We start from the raw sequence: 24631 nt of genomic DNA on the forward strand, positions 1-24631 counted from the left end.
GTTAAATATTAGCACTGTGTTGTACTGTGCATTTGTGATAAAAATTCTAAACATGACACTAACAAGCACATATGTAAGTGTAATGTTATTTCTTTGACCAAATTTGTATAAACAAGTAATACTGAGTAACTTACAGCAATGTGAGCAAATAACCTTGAATGTTCTCTATCCCCCACCCACACCTCTGACATCATGAATACTCAAATCGGCATGTTTGTTTAATGCTCATTGGATAGAGGCACTTCTGTTAACATGATCCTTGGTGGCCATTGGAGCACTGGGTGCTGAGAAGGAGCCCCTGAAATCTCCCACCTTACCTCCCTGTTTTGGCCATGTCATCCTCCCTGTTCCCACATCCCAAACATGCCACCATTGACATGCATAGCTTGGCTTGTGGGTGTAAAAATAGCCAGGGCTCAAATTAGCAATGAAGGAGAAGCATTAGCACCCAGTAGTTAGCTGCGGTAGAGCTCCACTGGTTATGGAAGGGACTAGTTGTCTGTCTAAGTGATAGATAAACTGGTAGAACAGTGTGGTGCTTCTCTGTTGGGCTCAGAAATGGGAGCCAAAAGGAATAGCCTTATTTGATGGTTTCAGGATTTCTTTTCACATCCTTGTATATCCACCATGGGCAATGCAGCAATGCGTAAGGCACATAGAGTCAAAACTCCTGCAGAAGATGATATGCTTACAAACATTGAATCAGATCAAAGTGAAAGCATGGACTCCCTGGTAAGATTTAATATTTTTGTATACATATTTGCCTAGGTAGCTGTTTCATACGCAGTTTCAGTGAGGGAGATTTTTGCTAAGTGTTTCTATTCTATTATTGAGCAGACATGAAGTTGGTTGATAAATCTGGATCTTTAGAAGTGCAGAATTAGCACCTTGATGTTCATTATACATTGTCCTACAAAGCTGAATGTGACGTTTCCCTGAAAGTTTAGTCGCAGGTAATAGTCTTCAGCTTCACAAATCAATGAAGACTATGGCAGCCTTATATCAATCCAGGTTTGCTGTGATATTTTCGTGCCTTTGATAGTCACTCATGAGATTCTTCTTGACAGGTAACAAAACTTCAGCAGCTTATGAGGCCCAGTTTTACATGGTTTAATTCTACTTAATCCGTCAAGAATACAATGTTGCACTGGTTATGTATATTTGGGACATTTTATGGTCTTATGTGCATGTGTATTGGTTTATTTTGCTGTATGTCTTTTCATTGTGCAATTATGTTTGCCATATTCAGACTCTTTAGGCCTTACTCTTGAAATATGAGCAGAAAGAATTTCTGAATACATTGGGGCTCATTCATAAAACACAAACAGAATGAATTTCTGTGTAAATTGTTTGTAAAGCCACTCAGATCATTTTTTGATTCATTCAAGTGTACATATTTTCAAGATGCTGCTCCCAACCATGCATAAATGGTGTTTAAAACATGCAAAAATTAATCTGAGTGTTCTTTTAGGCAATGCGATTACTTTGTATTTTGATAACACTATGTATTATATTAATATTTCACGAGTGTGTTTTCTCATATAGGTAGTCATTAAGCTATTGATGTTAAACTTATCCGGCTTGCTTTCCTTTGTGGATTGGGTCAAGGAAGCAGCTCTGATATAAACCCCTGTGGCTTCTAAAATAAGTATAGATGGCAAGATAGTTAAATGATGTTGTTGGAGAGATGCAGAATTTCATATAATAACAAAATTAAGCTAAGCAATTAGTCAAATGTGAAAATAAATCTCATTGACAAAATGACTGACTCCTTTGTTTTGGCACTAATATCAGTTTTCGAATAAAGTCATCAACACTGTTTTCACCTGCAGTAGAAGAGTCCGTTAGCAGACTACATGGATTTTTGTTCTTTGTGTTGTAAGGTTTTAAAAAGGCTGTTTCCATGGCAGCTATAATCCTGGCATGACCTTTTATATGAATGTGAGTGGGATCAAAATTGTGATGCCAAGTTAAAGTAGATGAGTATGCTAGGTATTTTGTGGAGTCAAATACAGCTATTGGCTAACTGAGGCCACAAATGTCGGATAAATCTCTGTTGGATGTAGACTGCATGTTGTGCAATATTTCAAAAGCAATTAGTGATTGTTACAGAGATTGAATTGATAAACAGCTATAGTTGGTCTGCTGTACCTCCTTCTTAGTTCATGAAGTATTGAGGGGGGTGGGGAGGAGATTGAGCCAGACAGAGATAGAAAGCAGTAGGTGAATTAAATGCTTGTTTTAATATTGTGGGTGAATAGTCTGCACAGACTCTACACCCACAGAATTACAGCAGAAAGCTTCACATAATGTTGTGCTTTTACTCTAACCAACGCTAAATGTTTAGGTTAAAATTGATTTTGTTTAGCCACATCTGAGGTCCATACTTCTTAGATTTTTCCACAAAGGAATTGTAGCAGTAGTATAGAAATATGGCAGCTGCTCAGCATTTTGTTCCCTACTCAGGTATCTAGGATTACACGCATAACCAAGACATTCTCTTCAATCAGAAGTTGATGCTATTGGGACACTCTATCACAATGTCATACAAAGCAACACAAAGTTTGCACCAGTTTATCAATCTATGAACATATGCACAGACTGATAGAATAATATGAACTGACACCTGTTCAAACAGATAAAACCTAGGAACCAGGAGTCAAGCCGTTGTATAATTAAAACTAAATTTTAAAAAGTGTGTGTAATACACCTTATAAACATACAATGCCCTTTGCTTTGTAGCAGCAACAACCCTGTTGTCCCTGTTGTGGCCACTAAAACAAGCAAACAGCTGATAAGATTTACACTATTGGCTTACAGTCCGTGTAAATCCATAGCGCAGAGGTCAAACCCAATATTTCCAGCCAGGGATGCACGGTGGCCCAAACTTGAGAAAGTAGATATACTCCAATCGGGATCTCCCAAAGAAGCTCCTCCAGGAGAGCCACCAGAGACAAGTGCTACACTCTAAAAACCGCTGGGCTGTTTCAACCCAACTTGGACTAACCCAATCTCTGGGTTAAAAATGTAATTAAGAAATTTAACCCAGCAGTTTGGTTAGTTCATATTTGACCCAAAGTTGCACTTATCTACTTCAGCATTTTTTAAAGTGTACCAGCAAAAGATGCACTACTTGCATCTACTTGCATTCTCGCAAATATTGTCGGAAGCATAATTTTTGGTGGATGGCATACAAGCATGTGCCATAGGCATGTGCCAAACATCCATCTCCAGAGGCAATGGAAGAGACAGAAAGAACCAAATGGGGCACTGGGTAATTCAACAGGGCAGATCCCCATAAAGTGCTCAATTTGGACTACAAAAATGTCATTTCTGTAATGCTGCTTTAGAACAATATGTAACATGAAAAGGATTGTATAAACTTGACATCATAACAGAACATGTGAAAATGGTTTGCACATCCTGTGTGACTCTATCATGAAACAATGAATAAGCACTCTCTGACCGGATAAATGGAACATCTATTTCTTTATGAGTGTTCATTTGGATCATTTGGCCTTGAATGACAGCCGTTTTTGCCTTATTTTTTTAAATTAGTGTGTGCGCTATTGTCCATTTATAGTGTTGAATTTGTTGCCTCTTAACTTGCAAACTGTGACATTAGTTTCCTGCGTCAAGCTGAGCATGACTAATAAAGTACTTTGGCTGCAGTATTCAAAACTGCTGCTGTACACAATCTATCCTCTTGACTTCCTGTGTCCTTGAGCACTGCTACTGCTACAACTATCAAATTAATTCTGCAAATCTATCTAAGCCAGTTAGTTTTTTCTCTAACCCTTAAGCCAGTGGCTGAAAAGAAGTAAAATAGCACAGTTGCAATTATTCATAGTGTATGTTCTAGATCTTTTCTTTGTGCAATCATCAGACATTTTCATATTATCACTGAATACTACAACTGTTGTCAGGTGAAGTATATTTTATTTATTTAGACCTTTAAACAATAGACATTGTTTCAAAGAAGCCTTACAGAACATATTTCAGCCATAATCTCTCAAATTCCATAAACCCGTACGCTGTAATTACATACATAAATTGGTGAAACAACACTGCATTTGTACACTGCAGTTCATAGATATTTGTAAAAATGGTACTTCACTACATTCTCTTACTCTAAGTACAGCAATGTTTTTAGGTTGGAACTCTGGGTTGGCATTTCAGCAGATGCTCATTTGTTTCTTTTTATGCATTGTATGAATGTGTTTGTTCTGAAATTGAATGGTTTACAGTGTGTCTAAAAACAGCTATTTATTTTCTTCAATCCTTTACGTAAATATAATAACATTTAATTATGCATGGTTTTTTTTTGGTACATAATTCTTTTTTTGCATGTCTCCATTCTTATGTCAAGACACACTTCACTAGAAGATATCTTACTGAGGCAGTGGCTCAACAGGGTTATTTCTGGATCAAATATATACACTAGGTTTTGAAACTATGAAACTATTCTGTTTTATCCAGTATGTGGATTAGTACTAATGATAACAGTTAGAAACATGCTAATAGGCAGATACCTGCAAGTTAGGCTTGTTTGTTTTGATGGTTTTAGAGATGTTTTGGACATTTCATGCCGGGAGACCAATCGTCCAAACAGATCCCAACCTAGTTCTTTAACTAGCTCAACCAGCAAGAGTTTCTTAATTCACTAGCATCACCAGATCAGTCTGGTTACCTAGTTTTACCAGTTTAAGATTTGCTTGAGACCAGTATGGTCATAGTGGTACACTAGCTGGATCATGCTAATCTAGGTCTTGTTTTGCAGGGAATGCAGCATATAATGTGGGGAAATGATTTTAAATGAATTATTCGTCTTGACAGACAAGAGCGTTTGTGTTTGTGTTGTGTGGTCTCAGAAAAGGGCAGAACTGCTGGTCTCCTTGGTTACTGGGCTGGGATGAGAATGTTTCTAGTTTTACTTGTCATGGGATTCTGAATTATTCATAAATCCTTCACACAGTGTATGAATTCAAGCAGAGAGGCACTCTCTGAATGAATGTTTTATGCTCAACTAGCCAATTAGTGATCCATTGACTTATATTATGTTTGTTGGGTTGTAGGATGGTTAGGTTGGCAAAACTTTAGTTGAATCTTATTTTGACAAGTATTTAACATTATATTGTTGATCACTTCTAAAATGATTCAGAACATACAAGGCATTAGTTTAAATTTCTAATACTATTTCACATTGTACTATGATAAGTCTGCAAATTAAATGACATTTCCCAAATTAATTACACAATATGCAGTATGTACTGTCTAATGTTTGAATTTTACAAGGTCATTTTGTCATCCAGCATTGTAGTCTGCTAATCTTTTTGGGATTTTCATTGTAAACACACTACTCACACTTTTTTACTGCATAATAAAATAACGTATAATTTAAATACACAAATTGGGGCGTACCTACTAAAATATTCTACAGTAAAACAGTAATAATGTATATAAAGGAATGTAAAACTTTTAGCCTTTTAATTGGGGAAGGAACAGTCTCATTCTAGAGTCCATTTTATTGAACAAACATTTGCATACACACTCATGATCAAGATCATAAAGATTTTGGGTATTTTTTTCTTGTGTGTCATCAAGAGAAAGATTAATTCACACAAATAATTACAGATAATAGTTAATATACATGAACTAAAACCCACAAAAGTTTTAATTAAATGCGATCTTTAATCATAATGTTTATTAACTTAATCATTTGGTTGAACATGGTAAGCTTACCCACCTGAAAGGTTGTGTTCCTTAAATGAAACATTTTGATTTATATTTTGAATTAAGGTGTTACTGAGGTAGCTACATTTCTCATTAAGCAAAATCTCCCTGAGCACAGACCTAACTCTCCAGAGTGTTATCCTAAGATGCCTCCTCTATATAGAGATCACAAACAGGGACAAACACAGTGTAGGAGCCAGACAGACAGACGCCTGCTGTAGCCCCTGGAGAAGTGACACTTTACAAACACAAACAGGTTGCATCACACACGGAAGAGGGGCCTGTTTCAATAAGGAAGTTCAACCAACTCTGAGTTTAAACTTGAACTCTGAGTTGACTTAAGCCGGGCTCACACTGTGCGATTTTTAATAGTCTTTTGCGATTGTTGCTTGTCACACTGTACGAACATGATCCCCATGTCAGACTGTAGGATCTCAGTTGTCTTAATGTCAGACTGTACGACAGTCCAGACGCGACAAAAACGGACGTAAGCAAGAAGACTTGTCCGGAGTTTTACGTCATCAATACGTGACCCGCGTTCTCTCGCTATAATGGTAGCTAGCAAACAACAGCAACGTGTAGCGTTAGTTTTATTAATTACATGCCTTGATGTAAAAAAAAAACAAACGAAAAAGACGACGTGTGTGGAGCAAATCATGGCTGGGCAAAAGAGGACTTTATGGACTTCCAGTTCTACAGAGCGAACTTGAGGTAATTTTGTTATTCGAGTTTAAACTTCCTGCCCCTTAATAAATAAACTTTAAGTAAACTTTACTTTGTATATATTGTTTTTACAAATAACGAAGTTGAAGTTTGAAGTTGTCGCGCTAATTGCGTCATCAAGTTCAGTGCTCCTATTGGTTCTTGGTTTGACGGTCGTCGTAGGAGATGTCACACTGCAGGAAAGTGTCTGAAATCTTCTGACACTGCCAGAATTTAATCGGAGGAATTAATCGGCTGTCGGTGAACAAGTCAAACCAGCGATCTAGACAACCGATTTTAGCCTAGGATAATAGAAATCTTTTAGGATTTTCTAAATTTGTCTCAGACGAACAAATCGTGGCCAAAATCGCACAGTGTGAGCCGGGCTTTACTCTGAGATGGGAAACTGAGTTTTCGGTTACAGAACAGCTGAACTGAGTTAGTTTGCTCAACTCTGAGTAGGTTGACTCCGAGTTAAGCGCATGCACCGTGACTATGAAAAGTCATGATCATGAGCAGAGTGCCGAAATTACGATTCACCATGGCAAGAGCTTCTGCCAAAAGATGTCAGCGCTCGTTCTTCCGTCAATGCGTAACTTTAATTCTCAATAACTGTCATAACTTAATAACTGTTATAATATCAGAGGTGAAAACTGTAAATTATTGAACTAATATTCATTTTAATGGTATCCCATGGCCACACACACAAAAAATAAGGAAAAAGACAGAAAAAAGAAACAAGAATGTGGCAGCAGCTAAAAAAAGAAACTATAAAAACACAATTCATTCATGGTAAAGCTTTAAACATGAAAGGTTCATGGGTGTGGGCTAAATGCATAACTTTACAAACATTAAATAGCATTCAATGTCTATTTCAATGCGCTGTAGCTTTTTCCACATAGTCTAAAACACTCTTTTCACATAGGCTAATTAAATATTCTCTAATCCAAGGAGAGGAGATGGGCAAATATTGGAAGATTTCTAAAATCCAAAAGTAAAAATAATAAATTTTGATTTTGTATTAGGAAATAAAGATGACCAAAAAAAATTGTGAATAATTTGTTTATTGAACAGCTGTGGTGGTGGATACGGCTCGTACTACCCCTCCATCTGGCATCCTTCCATTCCATAAAGTAATCAGTTTCATTTTCAGAAGGTGCGACGGTGGGGATATGCTTGTCATCAATGCATTCAACCACAGTGGAAATCCTGAAGGACATTCTGATTATTGGGTTACTTCCAGACGTCACAGAAAGATGTTATCAAGTGAACGTCATTTATCAAATTAGCCTCATTTAAACAGATTTTTACCGTGCTGAGCTACAGTCCAAAAATATATATAATGTGCTCTGCATCGCCGATGTTTTAAAGTGCATTTTTCTTATTTTGCAAATTATCTTCCAATGGGGTAAAAAATTCAAAATATTCTTGTTTCCGTTTGCATTAAGATTATTTTTCTTACCCTATGGCGGACAATTGTACTTGTTTTATGTAAAATGCACTTAAAAGAAATGTAGACTAAATGTAGACCATTTTTGGTATATAAAATGCATATTAAGAATTTTTTGATATTTGTACTTGAAATAAGACAAAAATACTGCATCTCAGTAAGAAAAGCAATTTTGCAGCGTGAATGAATGAATGAGGTATTAAAACATCGCTAACACTTTGAAAAGGGGGAGGAGATTTACCAAAGAAAACCTGCTTCCGACCAGGTTAGGTTCACAGAGTAAGTTACCATGGTAACTGACTCTAAGTAAGTTACCTCTCTTTCAGAAACGGGCTTGACTTAACCTGCTTTCCCACAAACCTCCCATTTTGAAACGGAAAACCCAGAGTTTCTCAGATTTCAGGGTTAACATACTCCGAGATTTCACTTAACCTCCTTTCTGAAACGGTTGTACGACAAACTGAAATGAGCATAAGCAGAAAAAAAATTACAGTTTCTTCAATATTATTGTTATTATTATTATTATTTATTTATTTATTTCAGCAATGGGAATGTCTTTATCTGTATATAGCTATGGCAAAATTATGTTTAACCTATCTGCATTTAGATAAAACCAGCTGTAGTTGTGGCTTTAAAAAGAAACCCATTTTAAAGGTAATTATATTCCTTAAACTGTTTCTGTAAAGCAAATATGCATTTAATAATTCAAAGTGTTGCATATTACATAATTAAAGTATAATATATTTATTTTCTAAATAAAATAACAATAAATGGGCCAGCGCCAATAGCTTCGTGGTTAGTGCATTGACATGTGGTGACCACTTTATGGTGACCCGAGTTCGAATCCCGTCTTGAGGTCCTTTGCCGGTGCCGTTCCCTATCTCCTCCCAGTGCTTTCCTGTCGTCTCTACTGTCCTATCTATAAAAAAAGCATAAAAGAATATTTAAAAAATAACAATGAATGGTAAATAAAATGGTAAAAAGTTATTTAATAAAGTGCAATGCAGCTATTTAATTGTACTGCTCCCATTTTTATTCAGTCTTTACACTCATACCACTCATACAATTTACACAATCAGTACTTCAAGCTACATTGATTATATGATCACACGCCACTATTTAATGCATGTGGAACTTAACCTGGACAAGAGCAGAGCACTATTATCATCAGTTTTTAAAAGAGATGCTAGGGCTGTGCGGTATGACAATATATATCGGATGGACGAAATAAAAAGTCTGTCGTTTCATATTATGCTCTATCGTTTATTTTGTGGTGTCGTAAAATACATTGTTTACGGTAATACTGTTTCATCATTTGGATTTGGGGGTGTGAAGGGAGACAGAACCAGGTGGAGAACAACCAGCCAGGACAAAACGAGGAGCTCGTTAACTAAATGAGGGACTAAATCTGTAGCATGGAAATGCGTTTTTAAGCACTGCAGTTTTAAAAGAACTGATTTTAAGGCGTTGATACACAACAACAGAGCTATATGTCTCTGTGTGAGAGGAGGGTGCATTTTTTGCCGCTTTATTGGCTTTGAACGATTACATAAACACACTTATATGGATCAGAATCCCTGTCTTTGCAAGTATCTTTATAAACACAGTGATTTTAGGTCTTAAGAGAGAGTAAACAGCTGAAAAAGAAAACGCATATGTTACATTATATTGGATCAGGACTTCGGTCTTAAAGCTGTCCAATGTCCGTCCTGCCTGCCATTCATATTAATCAAACAACAGTGGGAGAAAATCTCTCACTGCTCTTGACTAAATCACTTTTGTAACTTTAATAAGATGATATTAAAAATAATAACAATGATATTTGTATATATGTATAGAATCTATACATAATACGTGCTAATTATATCTAGATAGAATTAACACAGTGAAGACTAATTAATTTACAAAATGTATGTAGAGTTTCTAATTTATTGTAGTTTTTTTGTCCTATTGCTTGCAATTAGTTTCTTATCCTTATTTCATCACTGACTGTTTATTTATCTTCAGTGAGCTTGAGGGTTTTTTTGGTCTATTTTTAGGCTTTAATTAGTTTGATATTGACATTGGTGACAAGGAGTATGAAAATTCTATGGTATCAAAGATTTTAATATAAAAAAATGTGATGTATATCGTTATCATGATATAAAATTAGTCATATCGTGATATAAGATTTTGGTCAAATCACCCACCCCTAAGAGATGCCATTATTGATTTCAAGGTAGTCACATAAATTAAAGTAATACTGTTTATATTACAGGGCCTTAACATGGTCCAGTATATGTTTTGCATATAGCTTCCTTAATTTACATTGTCAAAATGCAGTAAGTGCCACACACATCTTAAATATACCACATGGGACAAAGTGCGCCTTGATATGTTTGAAAAATGGCTAATGTTTACTATAGTACTATAATGTATATGTACCTTTTTTCTGCTGGCTTCTCACGCTGTCGCTGACTGACATATGAATCGCACACATACAGGCACTGCTAGGTGATTTTGCTTTGGAAACTTCAGAAAATTCAACTTGGATTTTATCAGAACTGACATTGCTGACTTCGTCGTCTTGAAATGGATGTCGCTCAGTCCTTTTTTGTCCGATTTCAACAAGTCATATAATTTTGAGGGTCTTTTAATGGAGAAAAATTTGGTCATTGTGACTCATTTTGCCAACACAGGTCACACACACATATATATATATATATATATATATATATATATATATATATATATATTGTTTCCAAAGCAAAATCACCTATCAGTGCCTTTATGTGTGCGATTCATATGTCAGTCAGTGACAGCGTGAGAAGCCAGCAGAAAAAAGGTACATACACATACATATACATTATAGTACTATAGTTTATGAGCAAAAACAGTTACAGAAGTACATGCATTGTGCATTGTTTTAAAAACAAATGCACAATGCATGTACTTATGTAACTGTTTTTGCTCATAAACACTCACTCACTGAATTAATTTTCTCTCTGAAGCTCTGCATATGGGTTCACATTTATATACTCAGTTCACTAAGTATGCTGTGTAGTTCCTCACTCCACGTCTGCAATCTTTCTGCTGAGGTACTAATGGTGCATTGCAGTTTTACGCAGACTGCAATGTTTTTTCTAGCTGCTCCTTCAAATCTATCTTTGCATGAACCAGTAGACTTCTTAAAACTTTTTGACAACCTTGTGCATTTCAATCTGTTTTTTTAAACTGTTTATTTTAAGTATGTTGTTCATAATGTCCATTTCTATAGAACAAAATATTCCAAAATCCACCTTTATCCACATCAAAAATTACTTGTAGTGAGTTAATGTTCAGAACATTACTAGAGACTAAAGTAATTGAGAGATAAAATATTAAAAAATGTTGACAATATTCGAGAAACAGCTTAAATCTCATCTCATTTGTGTGCACTTAACTTTATCCTGTTGAATAATAAAAATAAATGCTTTCACTATTTCTTATGTCCCTTATACCTCCCTGTTCTAGCTTGTACTATCCTGTAAGATATTTGAAACACTTGTTGTGTTATTGTCTCCTTAAGATGAATCACTTGTTGTATTCCGAATTTGTATGTTGTTTTACATAAAAGCAACTGCTAAATTAATAAATGTAAATAAAAAGATGTTAACCTGTACTAATGATGTAATTTTCCTTTTTTTCCCCTAGTCGGACAGCAATACCAGTTTCCTTCGAGCAGCAAGAGCAGGAAATATTGACAAGGTTCTGGAGTATTTGAAAGGCGGAGTTGACATCAGCACTTGTAATCAGGTAGGAGTCTCTCTTTGTGTATTTTGTCAAATATCATAAAGAAATGTGTATAGGTTTCCTACTGGAATTTCTGACAAAATTTGGAACATGGTCAGCTCCTGAATGGTTTTGTTGGAGGTTTTAAAGGTGCACTAAGCGATTTTTGCCAAACAATGTTGATATTTGAACGCACCAAAACAAACACGCCCATACCCCAACAGGACCTCGCCCCTATTTTGATATCTCCTCCCCACACGTACATACACAACCATGGCAATGACGATCGCAGAAACAAGGGAAGATGACACACAAGCATATTCAAACAAAAGCCAACACGGATAAGTTGTGTGAAATGACGCTAAATCAACTTTACTCACCTATCATGAACAAACAACGCAACCTCAGTGTACAATTCAAGCCCTTCCTGCTCCTTGAGTTCTCTCCACCAGTGGAAAGCTGCTCCGATATTTACGTGGGTCCTACCCTCTTGCCTGATCGTAACCTTTCTTTTTAATGTTTTGTTTCTCTGATATTTATTTTTTGCCATCCCTCTCTATCTATAGTCGATCTGCTAATATCCATCATGTGCACTCAAATTGAGCGCTCTCTTCCCTATATCATTAAAAGACACACACCCTTACTGCTGATTGGCTACAAGTGTGTTTTGGGACAAATGCTGTGGTCAAAAGCGTTTTTCAAAATCGCTTAGTGCTTTAGAATTCTGGTAAAGCTGGCAATTTGAAAGGGCACTTCAGAATGAAGGATTTTGAAGTACAAGTAAAGCCTGGCTCACACTGTGTGATTTTGGCCACGATGTGGTCGTCTGAGACAAATTTTGAAAATCCTGAAAGATTCCTATAATCCTAGGCTAAAATCGGTTGTCTAGATCACTGGTTTGACATGTTCACCGACAGCCGATTAATGGCCGTTGCGATAAATTTTTTCCTCCGATTAAATTCTGGCAGTGTCAGAAGATTTCAGACACTTTCCTGCAGTGTGACATCTCCTACGACGACCGTCAAACCAAGAACCAATAGGACCACTGAACTTGATGACGCAATTAGCGCAACAACTTCAAACCATTCATTATTTGTAAAAACAATATATGTACAAAGTAAAGTTTACTTAAAGTTTATTTATTAAGGGGCAGGATGTTTAAACTCGAATAACAAAATTACCTCAATTACCTCAAGTTCGCTCTGTAGAACTGGAAGTCCATAAAGTCCTCTTTGCCCAGCCATGACTTGCTCCACACACTTCGTCTTTTTTCGTTTTTTTGTTTTGTTTTGTTTTTTTACATCAAGGCATGTAATTAATAAAACTAACGCTACAACTAACGTTGCTGTTGTTTGCTAGCTACCATTATAGCGAGAGAACGCGGGTCACGTATTGATGACGTAACACTCCGGACAAGTCTTCTTGAGTACGTCCGTTTTTGTAAAAAAAAAAAAAAAAAAGTACGTCCGTTTTTGTCGCGTTTTGACTGTCGTACAGTCTGACATTAAGACAACTGAGATCCTACAGTCTGACATGGGGATCATGTTCGTACAGTGTGACAAGCAACAATCGCAAAAGACTATTAAAAATCGCACAGTGTGAGCCCGGCTTAATGGACACTTGCCTCCAATTCTTTGCGCAAGTTTAATTGTGTGACAATGGTGCCTCTTTAATTGGTTCTGCAAAATGCGGGTTTTAAGGAACAGTTTTTTGGCCCCCTACCCTTGATTCTTGTGTGACAATGGCGCCTCTTTAATTGGTTCTGCAAAATGCGGGTTCTTTAAATGGTTCTACAAGAGGTGTGTTTTAAGGAACACCCTTCATCCCTTCGAAGCTCTTATTCTGAAGGGCAAGCCCTTCAAAGGGATTAGGGCATAGGGGTGAGCTCTTCAGATTGGAATGCAGCATCAGTCATTATGTCCAAATGTTCACGCAAAGAAAGAAGGCGTGGTTTCAGTAACCGCATTAGTGTTGATGCAGCCATGTCAGGGAGACGCTGTGTTTCTATGCGAAAGCAAAAGCACTTTATTTGGCCTTTTGAAAATAGACTAATTAGGAATCATTGGTTAAGATTTGTTTACAACAGAACAGCACAACCCAAATGTTTGAATTTGTGCAACGCATGTTATGGACGAAGGTTTTGTGAACCTCGGAGAGTGCAAGTAGGGCCCTATGATTTCCGCGATGCAGAAAACGCGGACGGAATCGCGGAATCCAGTCATAAAAACGGAATTTACAGTTTAACACGGAATGTCACGGAATTTGTCAAAGTTTGGATGAATTAATCAAGGTCATTACACTTAAATCAAATCGCGATATGGGCTAGTATCTGTAAATATTAAGCCGCAAAAGTCAATTTAAATATGAATCTTGCATGTTCTGCGCGTCTCTGTATGAATGGAGCAGAGGCGCGGTTTTGTTTACGACACACACAGCGTGCGTGGCGCTCGCGGTGATTTCAGCGTCTGCTGAAATATACAAAATATTTTCATTTTAATAGTAAATCCCCTTTATTTGCCAAAAATGTAAATGTTTAATTTTCATTAATTAAAATATAAACTAAATCAATGTTTTATGCATTCATCTGATAACCAGTAAAATTTAAATACAGAATTTCTGAGGGGGAAAAAACATTTCATAAGGCTACAGTAAGAATAATAAAAAAAATTGTATTCATTCAAATAATTAGACATGCTAAAACACAGAATTTGGTAACAATAAAACATAAGGTGAGAAAATTATAAACATTTCATACGGCCCTAAACGTCATTGTTGTTACACTTTTAATAAATGAATGTTAAATTGTAAAAGTTTCATGCTTTTAATTAATTAGGCATGCTTTTTGATTAATAAAATTTAATTTGACCATTAAAAAGGAGTCCATAAAAATTAAAACCGAAAAAACAGAATTTAGGAAAAAATTAAACGGAATTTGGGAAAAAATTAATCGGATTTCATAGGGCTCTATACAAGGCTGGCTGTGCACGAAGGCTATTTCTAAAAAAAAAAAGGGTCAGTTCCGACTTTGCTATGACAATCTGGCGCTTCTGAATCAGCGACTGTAAGTATGTTTTGTTATTAGTTTAAGTATTTGCTATTGACTGTTCAAATATGGAGTTTTGTGCGTAACACGTCATGTGTGTGTGTGTGTGTGTGTGTGTGTGTGAGGGGAGCAGGGTCACATCGCAGCAGAGTGTACAGCCTGTCAGAAATCGTCTTAAGCGTGGCTTGTGTACTGCAAATACATATGAGCATCATCACTGTGTCTTGCCCTTTCGGGCTTGAACTGATGCTAAAACTAACTTGAAAGCTGAAGCTCGCGATTATGGTAAGGGGCGTTACATTTCCGACACATGCTTGTGGTGTTCGGCCAATCACAATTCACTGGGTCAGCTGGCCAATCAGAGCAGACTGCGCTTGTCAGAAGGAGGGGCTTTGTAGAAAATTACGTGTTTGAGAGAGGCAGGGCATAGAGAAACTACAATGATGTACAGTATTTGAAAAATAATCAGTTTTTTGAAGATTAAAGCATGTCAACATATTCTGTTACACCAAATACACAAAATAATGATCTTTAAAATAGCATCATATGACCCCTTTAAAGCAAACCTTAGTAAATTATATTGTGTGATTCATTTAAATAGTCTCCTCCCATAAATGTTGCGTCTGAAAGGGTATAAGTTATAAGGTCAGCTGCAAAAATGACTTTTGTGAATGTTCACGCCTGCTAATTTTTCACTGCAAGCCTTTAGTAATTCCTGACAGTACTTTTTTAACACCAAAATAGGGTTTACTATGGTGCAAGCTAGTGCAAATCTGGCCCCTGCTAAAAATGATTGAAGTCAAGAGTCCATCGATTGTACCCATCAAAGGGCCCTTTAAAGTGGTCAGTAATCACTTAAGTTTGGAACGACACTTCAATATGGTGACCATGATCATTCTCACACCGAAGTGTATTTTAGAGGCAGATTTATCTGTTGTGGAACACGGTGAGAGTGGTGTTTCGTTCATGATTAATTCAACTGGTTTGTTTCTATGGTTCACTTTTTAAGACATGCCGCCATACATTTCAAATAATAATAATTTCATATTTTATGCAACATTTCATATTTCTATATTCTATATTGTGTTTCTTTTTTTCTTTTTAGTTTATTATTTTGAGTGACAAAATTTTGACAGTATTTCATGCCACTGATTTCATGGTGCTTCATCATGCACTCAGATAGTTTGTTGCTATTTTAGGAGCTCTATTATCAAGTGCCTACCTCGTGCAAAGCATGTTAGCTTGTTAACAGCTCTGCTATGGCAACAGTGTGTGCCCAGTGTGGTAAACAGCAGGCACATGATTCGGTCTGCAGTATCGAATGTCCTTTGGCTTTTTCTCTTTTGGCTAGCATGCTGTTTATTTGGGGTAGCATAGGAGATGTGCATGGTGTTGTTGCTGATCTGAGATTGTCTACAGAAGGGTCTGCCAGGTTGACCTTGACCCCACCAATGTAGTTAACCTGATCAACTGTTGTGTGTAGACCAGCTTGAACAAGAAATAAACCATGTCAAACCATGTTCAAAAAAAGAAAAGAAAATGTTGGACATATTCCAGTGAACATTTAAATAGTCTATCTTTGAGTTTGTAGTTTTTTGTTTGTTTGTTTGTTTTATATGTAAGAATTTGTATGTAATAATTTTATTGCCAATGTGTGAACAACTTGCAACGAAACTTCAAAATTAGGACCTTTCCCGATTTATAAAAGCCTGTAGACTAATTTATGTGAAGGACTTGGGACGTTTTTGCTGTGAAAATCAAAAGGGTATGACAGAAAGGATGTTTTTCGTCAGCGATAGGAATATGATTTAAGAAGGATAAGAGGTAATGTTAGAAAGTTTAGTTTGAAAATGTTTAATAGCAAGTAAGACACATTTAGACAACATTTGAAGTAAATAATACTTATAATAATAAATATTTATTTGCAACAACTGATGGAGTGCTGAATGCTGCACGCTCACACAGCATTGTCATAGTAATATTGAGCATGAGCAAATAAGTTGTTGGCTGCAACTCACTGAACGGCCACCGGTGTCACTAATAACAAGGGATTCTGAATTCTACATAAAGTCCATTTTAAAAAAATGAAAACCGACAGTTCTGTTTAATCTAGCATGTTCCCATTTAAATGTACAATAACAGCTCATACTTGGCCTTTTAACAAGCAGTAATTTCACAGGGTTGCATAAGACAAGTTGTAAATCGAGCCACCCCCTGAGTCTAGAGAACATTTTACAGCATTTGTTACATGATATATTCAAGAAGTACTCATCATCTGGCTTGACGTGATTGAGAGGAGCATATGGGAAAAGTGTTGAATGTTTTTTTTTTTTATTCTAAAAACTGTTTATGCGTGTTATATCACTACATATTCATCACATAATTCCAATGCATTTACACAAATTACATTTGTGTTGTTTCTTAGTTTTGATTAATCGTTTATATTAATATAAAATATGGAAAATGATAATAAAAAGAACAAGACATGTCCAAACCTTTGACAGGTAGTGTTTCTATAAATAATGGCATAATAAAAGCATACTGTGCTTTCCAAATTAGGTTGTTGAAAGTGAGGTGTAGACATTTAGATTTCTAGGTACTTCACTGCATTATCAAAGGTTGTGTCAGTGATTGGCTGCCAAAGAGATCCCACATGTCAGTGTGATTTTAAGATTGCACTGTCTTTTAAGGTCGCCAGCAGTAGTCATCTGCTAGCTTGCGACACTCCTTATTTTATTTATTATTATTATCTCTTTATAAAACATTTTTTTGAGACTGCACATTGCTTTTTTGAGACTGCAGTTGAGGCACATTGCATTTAATAGGATAAACCTGACATTTAACTTTCTTTAATACATGCATATTTTGAGCTTTTAATCGCAAAGACAGAAAACATACCTTGGGAATGGATGAGGAGGTATACTTGAGTCTTCTTTCCCCTGTACATCGTTTTTATGATGGTTTCCTTTTAGAGTACGTTTGCTTTTAGTAGAGAATGAAGTACTAACTTCTGTCTCTGACCTCCACAGAATGGCCTCAACGCTTTGCACTTGGCTGCAAAGGAAGGACATGTGGACCTGGTCCAGGAGCTGCTGGACAGGGGCTCTTCAGCTGATTCTGCAACCAAGGTAGAGTTCAAGAAAAATATGAATGGTACTTGTGGTAAGGTTTACAGAGACAGAAGCTACAACTCAAGTTTACAAATAAAAAATGGTGTAACATTATGCTGTGCTTTAAAGAGTATGCTAGCAACTCTGTAGATCACTTTTCTGTTAAGCATGTGAAACTGCTAGAAGTACAAATGGTTTCTAGCTGGCACTGGCGCTCTGTGTGGGAAGTTTCTGGGAATTTTCTAGGAATGGCTTTGTGTAAATGAATGCTGATCAAAACCATGCACTGATGATCTTTTTCCTGACAGCTTAAAATAGTCTTAACAACACTTCCCAACCTTTTAATCACCAACCCAACACCTGTTAATACACAAAATGAATAGGAGGGAAACATGCCATGTCAACACTGACATTTGAATGTCAGTTCTTATTTCAGGCTGTCAGTTCCCTTTGACATTCATGCTGTGCTACTGCTTAAACTCACAGAAGTACATTAGAGATGTATTAAAACAACAACTTTGTCATTTTAAATATAGAAAATTTGAGGCTATGCTTTCCTTCTCTGACAGACTGCCATAGTACTTCAGTCAATATGACAAGAGCTGAAAGGCTGAAAGACTCCTCCAGGCTACTAGACGTGCACACATGAAAAGCTCTGTTAACTGTTTTGGGATACATCATTTATACAATTTTGTGTAGAAGCTTCCACACTACTAATGTTTGCTTTAAAAATATATTAAAAGTTTAATTGCTTTTTGAGATTTCTTTCAAATAAATGTCACTGCATATTTGAAAAAAAAAAAAAGGAGGGCTACTATAAAGTGTTAAATGAATGGTAGCCAGATACATTTTGACCACACCACAAGTTCATCAATATTTAAGAGGGGTAATCAGTGGTCAAAGGAGCATTCATCTATTTATGTATGTACTATGCATGCATGTATTTGTGTTTCAAAAATATTTCACCTTATTCAAATATGGATGGGTAGTTAACAGAAAATACAGTGGGCGTATTTGGACACTAAATAAAGGTTTGAGGTTAGCTCTTTAGTACAATCTGTTTATCTGTTTTCCAAAGGAACTGTGGTAGTTAAAAAGATTTCACTCCTATTGGTCTAAACTACAAAAAGCAACAGAGCCCTTATGATCAGTGATACTCACCACAAATGCATTTCTAGGACCCTTGTTTTTTGTGACAGTGCCACCTGGCCAATTCTACTCTATCACAGGAGACCTGCTTCAAACCTGAAACAAACAGATGCAGATACTAGACCTGTTAAAATTATACTGTTTTTAATTTGTATTATATTTACATCATGTAAGAGTAGATGCAGTCATTTTAGACATGAATGTGCAAGACATCTGCTGTCAGCCACTTGCAATCCTTTTAGCTGTGCAAAAACAGATCATTATTGCTGCTTGATGTTACTGAAATCATAATCACACTACTTTGTAACTGAGACAGTTTACTGCAATTTGTTAAGCCGGTTGTATGCCAGACAAGCCAGAGCTAATTGAATGGACAGAGAAGCATTCTATCCTGTGTCTCTCTTGAAAGGTTTTAAACATTTAATAAGACAAATCAAATAATAGAAAGAATTGTATTGTACAGTATCTCAGTTGATCTTTTTCTTGATTTCTGATAGATGCACAATATAAAGAAATGGCTGATCGTGCTGTGCTAATTTTGTGTTAATTACATTGCACACTCAATATTGCATTGCAGGTTCAGAAGCTTATCTAAAATATGACCTAGCTTTGCTGTCCAGCAAGAACAATGAGTGACTGTATTTAACAAATAGTTTTTGTTCTATCATTTATTAGAATTTGTAACATGTTTTGAAGTTATTATCCATGCCTTTCTGAATAAGGTATTCGGCTTTGGGTACATCCCTGATATCATTTGTGGCATGTGATTTTAAGAGAAACGTATATGTAAATGATGAATGTGTTTGTTTGGCTCACAGAAAGGAAATACAGCTCTCCACATCGCTTCTCTAGCAGGACAAGGAGAGGTTGTGAAGATCCTGGTCAAGAGAGGAGCAGACATTAATGCACAATCTCTGGTAGGAACAAGTTTGACATTTATGCCAGCACAAGTTCAAGCGAAAGGGTAAAAAAATAAATGAATACAGTAAAAACCATTCAAATCTGTGCTCTTATAGAATGGATTCACTCCCCTGTACATGGCTTCTCAAGAAAACCATTTAGATGTGGTGCGCTATCTTTTGGAGAATGGTGGAAACCAGAGCACCGCAACAGAGGTAAAGTGCTTCTAAAATTGTATATAGAATGATGAACTTCAGTAAAAAGAGAAAAACCCACAACTGATCCTAAAGATTTTTTGCTTATGTCAAAATGCTGATTGCCTACATGCTGTAACAAATACTAACCCCTAACGCTAAACTACACCATACACTTATTCTTAAAGTATACACAGATAGCATCCAAATACTGTTGTGTCAGGATTATTGGCATAATGCAAGGTTAAGTGCAGTATTTGAAATATTTGTTTTTCTCTTTTTGCAGGATGGCTTCACGCCTCTAGCTATTGCTCTGCAGCAAGGCCATAATCAGGTGGTGTCCATCCTTTTAGAGAATGACACGAAGGGCAAAGTACGTCTGCCTGCCTTGCACATTGCAGCCCGCAAGGACGACACGAAATCTGCTGCCCTGCTACTCCAAAATGACCACAATGCCGATGTACAGTCTAAGGTAAATATGGGCGGAACATAGAGCTAAGGGTAGTATGTTCAAGGATGGAAGGAAATATAAGGGAATATATATCGAAATCCAAATTGAAATTTGGCTTCAAATATAAAAAGAAGGTTTATTGGTATGATGAATAATGTCATTAAGAATAATAACAGTGGGTGTGGCCTTGGTGGGATTTACTCACCATCTCTGCATTAAGGTTGGGACCCAAGATTTGTTCTGGTAACGGTTCTTATACATCTTCATTCTTTTTCACGTTTTAGCAGACTTGTGCTTGCAGTCTAAATGGGATATTATTTTAGATATAGACTGGGTACTGTGAAATAATACAAAGACAGCTACATCTATCCACACATCTATCATTGTTCTTTCTGAGTGCATGCTAGCATTGTAAAAAAAAAAATCAACCTTCTAAACTTTAAAAGTTTAAAGGTATTTCCTCCGTTGACTTCCATTTGAACAGAACTGTCAGGATTCTGCTGCATACACATTTTTAACAAACTTTGCATGGAAGATGGGCTGCCAAAAAAAAATTGGGATCTTTGACCTGTGCAAAGGCATTTGACCAATCTTTCAACTGAATAATAAAAAAAAAAAACTTAAAAGCTGCATGTTTCGATGGGGGTTGTAATTTTGCATGTTTTGCATGTGATTACAATTGCAGTTAGAATCAGACTAATGACTTGCTCAGTGATTGAATTGGTAGTTACACATTCAGAACAGTTTCGTCGTAATAACTGGTATTTTAATTAAAAACTCTGATGTTAAAAAGTAGTAGTTTTTGTATGTTTAGGTATATTGTTAGCACCAATTGAAACAAATCATCAGATTCATTTCATACCTTAAGATTTCCACCCCTACTCTGCATGTCGCTACTAACAGACCGTTACAGATTCAGCATCTTGTAAAACTGTCTTGTTTATGGTTGTGTTTGTATGTGACTTGCAGTGGTTTCAGGATGTTTTTAGTGTCTTCCATTATTGTGTCAGATGAAATCTTTTGTCTGTGTTTGTCTCTCTGCGTTTCTCTGTTTCTCTCTCCAGTATAAATGTGCCTGCATCCTGTGTTTCCATCCCGACGCTGTCCGGGTTTCACTGATTTATCTACTTACCCATTACTCTATTTTATCAGTCGTAAAAACATTCACTACTTAGTGTACCTTAACTGACTGTAAATATGAAGAAACAGCATGCACTTGCAAAATGAATGTGCACAGACACGCAGCCTACATTTGTGTGAAAGTGTGCATGCATGTCTGGTGTTTGTGTTTGAGACCGAATGTTTTCTGTTTTTTTGGGAAATGCTAATAGAGGTATTTATTTTTCTTAAAAAAATGGCCAATGATTTATACTATAAGTGTTGTTTTAATTTTAGTTCAAAGAGAACCATGCAACTTTCAGAATGTTTCTGATGATGAAAAATGTGCCAGTTTAATTTTAGTTTCAGTTTTAAACCAAAATTTGTTGGCTTAAATGCCATATGAAATGTTCATATTTATGTATTACTGTTGTCAACTTTTGGCACATCCGCTAGTTTTACAATATTTCAGACAGAGTATATATAGAACATCAAATTACTGAATGTTTAATCATAAGATAGTTAAATGTGTGATTTTGTCTATGTTTTGCTAGTAGTCCTGTCTTTTGATAGCTATTGACATGCAGCATCACACAAAAGCAAATTCTTGAGCCAAGACCACCATAAAACCAGAGTATTTACAAGAGTATGGAATACAAGGGTTCATTTATTTTGCAACTGAAAGCGATAATTGGAGGTATTACTGAAATAAAGTGTGATTTGAATGGTCATGTGACCTTATACTGTTCGTCATCTCATGTGAGTTAGTATACCTTTAAGAATGGGTTTCTAGTAGCAGGCTGGGTAATACATATGGTCCCTCAGAGAAAAATGAAGACCTCTTGCTTCTATGGCACAATTTGCATGCAGCCGCTATCAACCCCAAATGTGTCTGAGTGAAATATAACAAGCCTATTTCCTTCCCTGTTTTTGCTGCAACAGATGATGGTCAATAGGACAACTGAGGTAGAGATATTTATCTAGTTCCTCATTTTTTGGCAAATAAAAACTATTGATTTACTGCATTCATTTTTGGTCCTCTTTTGGCATGTAGAATTGAGCTTTTCTGTTTTTTTAGTTCTTTTGAACCTTTGCATGGCTGGTTAGTCTCATTCACAGCATCATCCAATCCCCTTTGCATATGTCACGTCAGAAATTTCAGTTTTATTTGTAAAATATATTGATTGAGAATGTTATGTTATATCTAGTGCCATGATTGCTGCTGATGTTTAATCTGAGCTATTATAATCAGAGATAGGCTGAAAAGTCAATGCAGACAGTGTCTATCCTCCTAACATCTTTAATCATAAATTTATATTTCAGCCTTTACTTACAGCTGCAAAGGCACTTTAACATAACTGTTTATGCAAGAGTACTGCATAAATATGTAATATTAAAATATTATTATTATTCACATCCATTGTCTTAATGTTGTATTATCAATTTAGCAGTCTTTTGAAATTCATTAGTTTCTAATAAATTAATAAATAATATTCAGATATTCAGTGCACAACACTGTCTTATATTGGCTTTGCTTGCTGCCTTTACTGAAACATACAGAAGCCCAGGGAAACTAGTCACATGGCTTTTTTAATGAAATGAACATTTATTTCATTACTCTTACCTAAAGGTCAAATAGACCCCAGTGGCATGAATTTGTCTTTCAACAACAATTGCTTGACTTCCAGCACGCATTAGTGTGATTGCATTAAGCTCTTTAATAATATAATATATATATAGGCTGTGCTAAGAGGGATTAATCATTCTTTTTCAACATCCACCCACCAGAAATAATGATTGAATGTTTGCAGGTGGCATATAAATTCTTAAACTGTTGTTTTGTTAGCGTTATCAGTTATGATGTTTTGATATGATTATGAATATTATTGATGGAATGATTATTATATGATACACAGCTGGATGTATGAATGCTAACAACTCAATGCAATATCATACATGTTACAAAAGGTTTTGTAGTTAGTGGTGTATATAATTAAGTACTTCGAAATTATCGGATTTCTTTCATCTTTGCAGGCAATTTGCTCTTTGCAAAGTTTTTATTAGGTTTTAATGTAATTATCCACTGTACAGCATGCTGCATCACATATTTGATTTTGCACCAGCTTTGAACATGTTTCACACAGTCAATATATTCTTCACACTTTTGTAAATGATGTTTTCACATTAAATCGGACCGTGACTTTCAGAATGGGAAGGTAAGGCAAGAATTTCACATATTCAAACTCCTCTACAGTCTTTACCTTCTTATAGTCCAGACATGATTTTAATGCTTATCATATTATCTGCATACTGCACTTTTGTTTTTTGATACTTTTATGTTTTCTTTAGTGTTCTTCTTTGATTATGTTCCCCTTGTTTTCATTATACTAAAACGGTATGTCACCTGAAATGTTGTGTCTTTTGTCTTTAGCTTCTTGTTATTTTAAGTTGATTTATTTGTAATTTTAGTATTTGTTTTTATTTGCATGCCTGTGTCTAGGAGTTTGACCTCTCTTAATGTTTATATGTGTATGTTTATGTATGTGTTAGTTGTCAAAATTCAAGTTTAAGGTTTCTTTTCAGACTTCTTCACATGGGACCAAAGGTGCCTTTGAGGCAACGATGAGCTCAATCCGTTTTCATAATTGTCCATTTTGTACTTTTATGTGAGACCACATGTGATTGCTGCATGCTAATTTAGTCTATTAAAACAAGATAAAATCAGGGTTGCAGTTTTTGGCTGGGGTTAAAGATGCCTCTAATTGCAGATCTGAAACCAGCTTTTTTTGTAAGTTAACATGGTTGTATAGGCGAGGTTTGTTGTTTTCAGATCTGTGTTTATTGACAGCTTGGCTCCAAAGCATGGGAGGAATGTTGGTGTATATCTCATGTTTTTTACTTTATTTTATGTTTCTTGTGTCCCGTCCCCTTTTTTTATTATTTTGTAGAGTGGATTCACACCCCTGCATATCGCTGCTCACTATGGGAACGTAAATGTTGCAACACTGCTCCTCAATCGAGGGGCTGCTGTGGACTTCACTGCAAGGGTGA

General features: G+C 36.0%; 1 protein-coding gene across 1 annotated transcript in view; it reads left to right on the top strand.

Annotated features, from left to right (window-relative positions):
* Positions 1-354: 354 nt before the first annotated feature.
* LOC306887108 (ankyrin-2-like) overlaps positions 355-24631 on the top strand; it is an 84731-nt gene continuing 60454 nt past the window's right edge. The window contains exons 1-7 of the mRNA XM_079444620.1: positions 355-732; positions 11558-11659; positions 17708-17806; positions 19756-19854; positions 19954-20052; positions 20318-20503; positions 24529-24627. Of these exons, the coding sequence (XP_079300746.1) occupies positions 628-732; positions 11558-11659; positions 17708-17806; positions 19756-19854; positions 19954-20052; positions 20318-20503; positions 24529-24627 (789 nt within the window). The 5' untranslated portion in view covers positions 355-627. The remainder of the gene's footprint in view (positions 733-11557; positions 11660-17707; positions 17807-19755; positions 19855-19953; positions 20053-20317; positions 20504-24528; positions 24628-24631) is intronic.

The sequence above is a fragment of the Barbus barbus genome (assembly GCF_936440315.1).
Source record: "Barbus barbus genome assembly, chromosome: 2".
NCBI classification, from domain to species: Eukaryota; Metazoa; Chordata; class Actinopteri; order Cypriniformes; family Cyprinidae; genus Barbus; species Barbus barbus.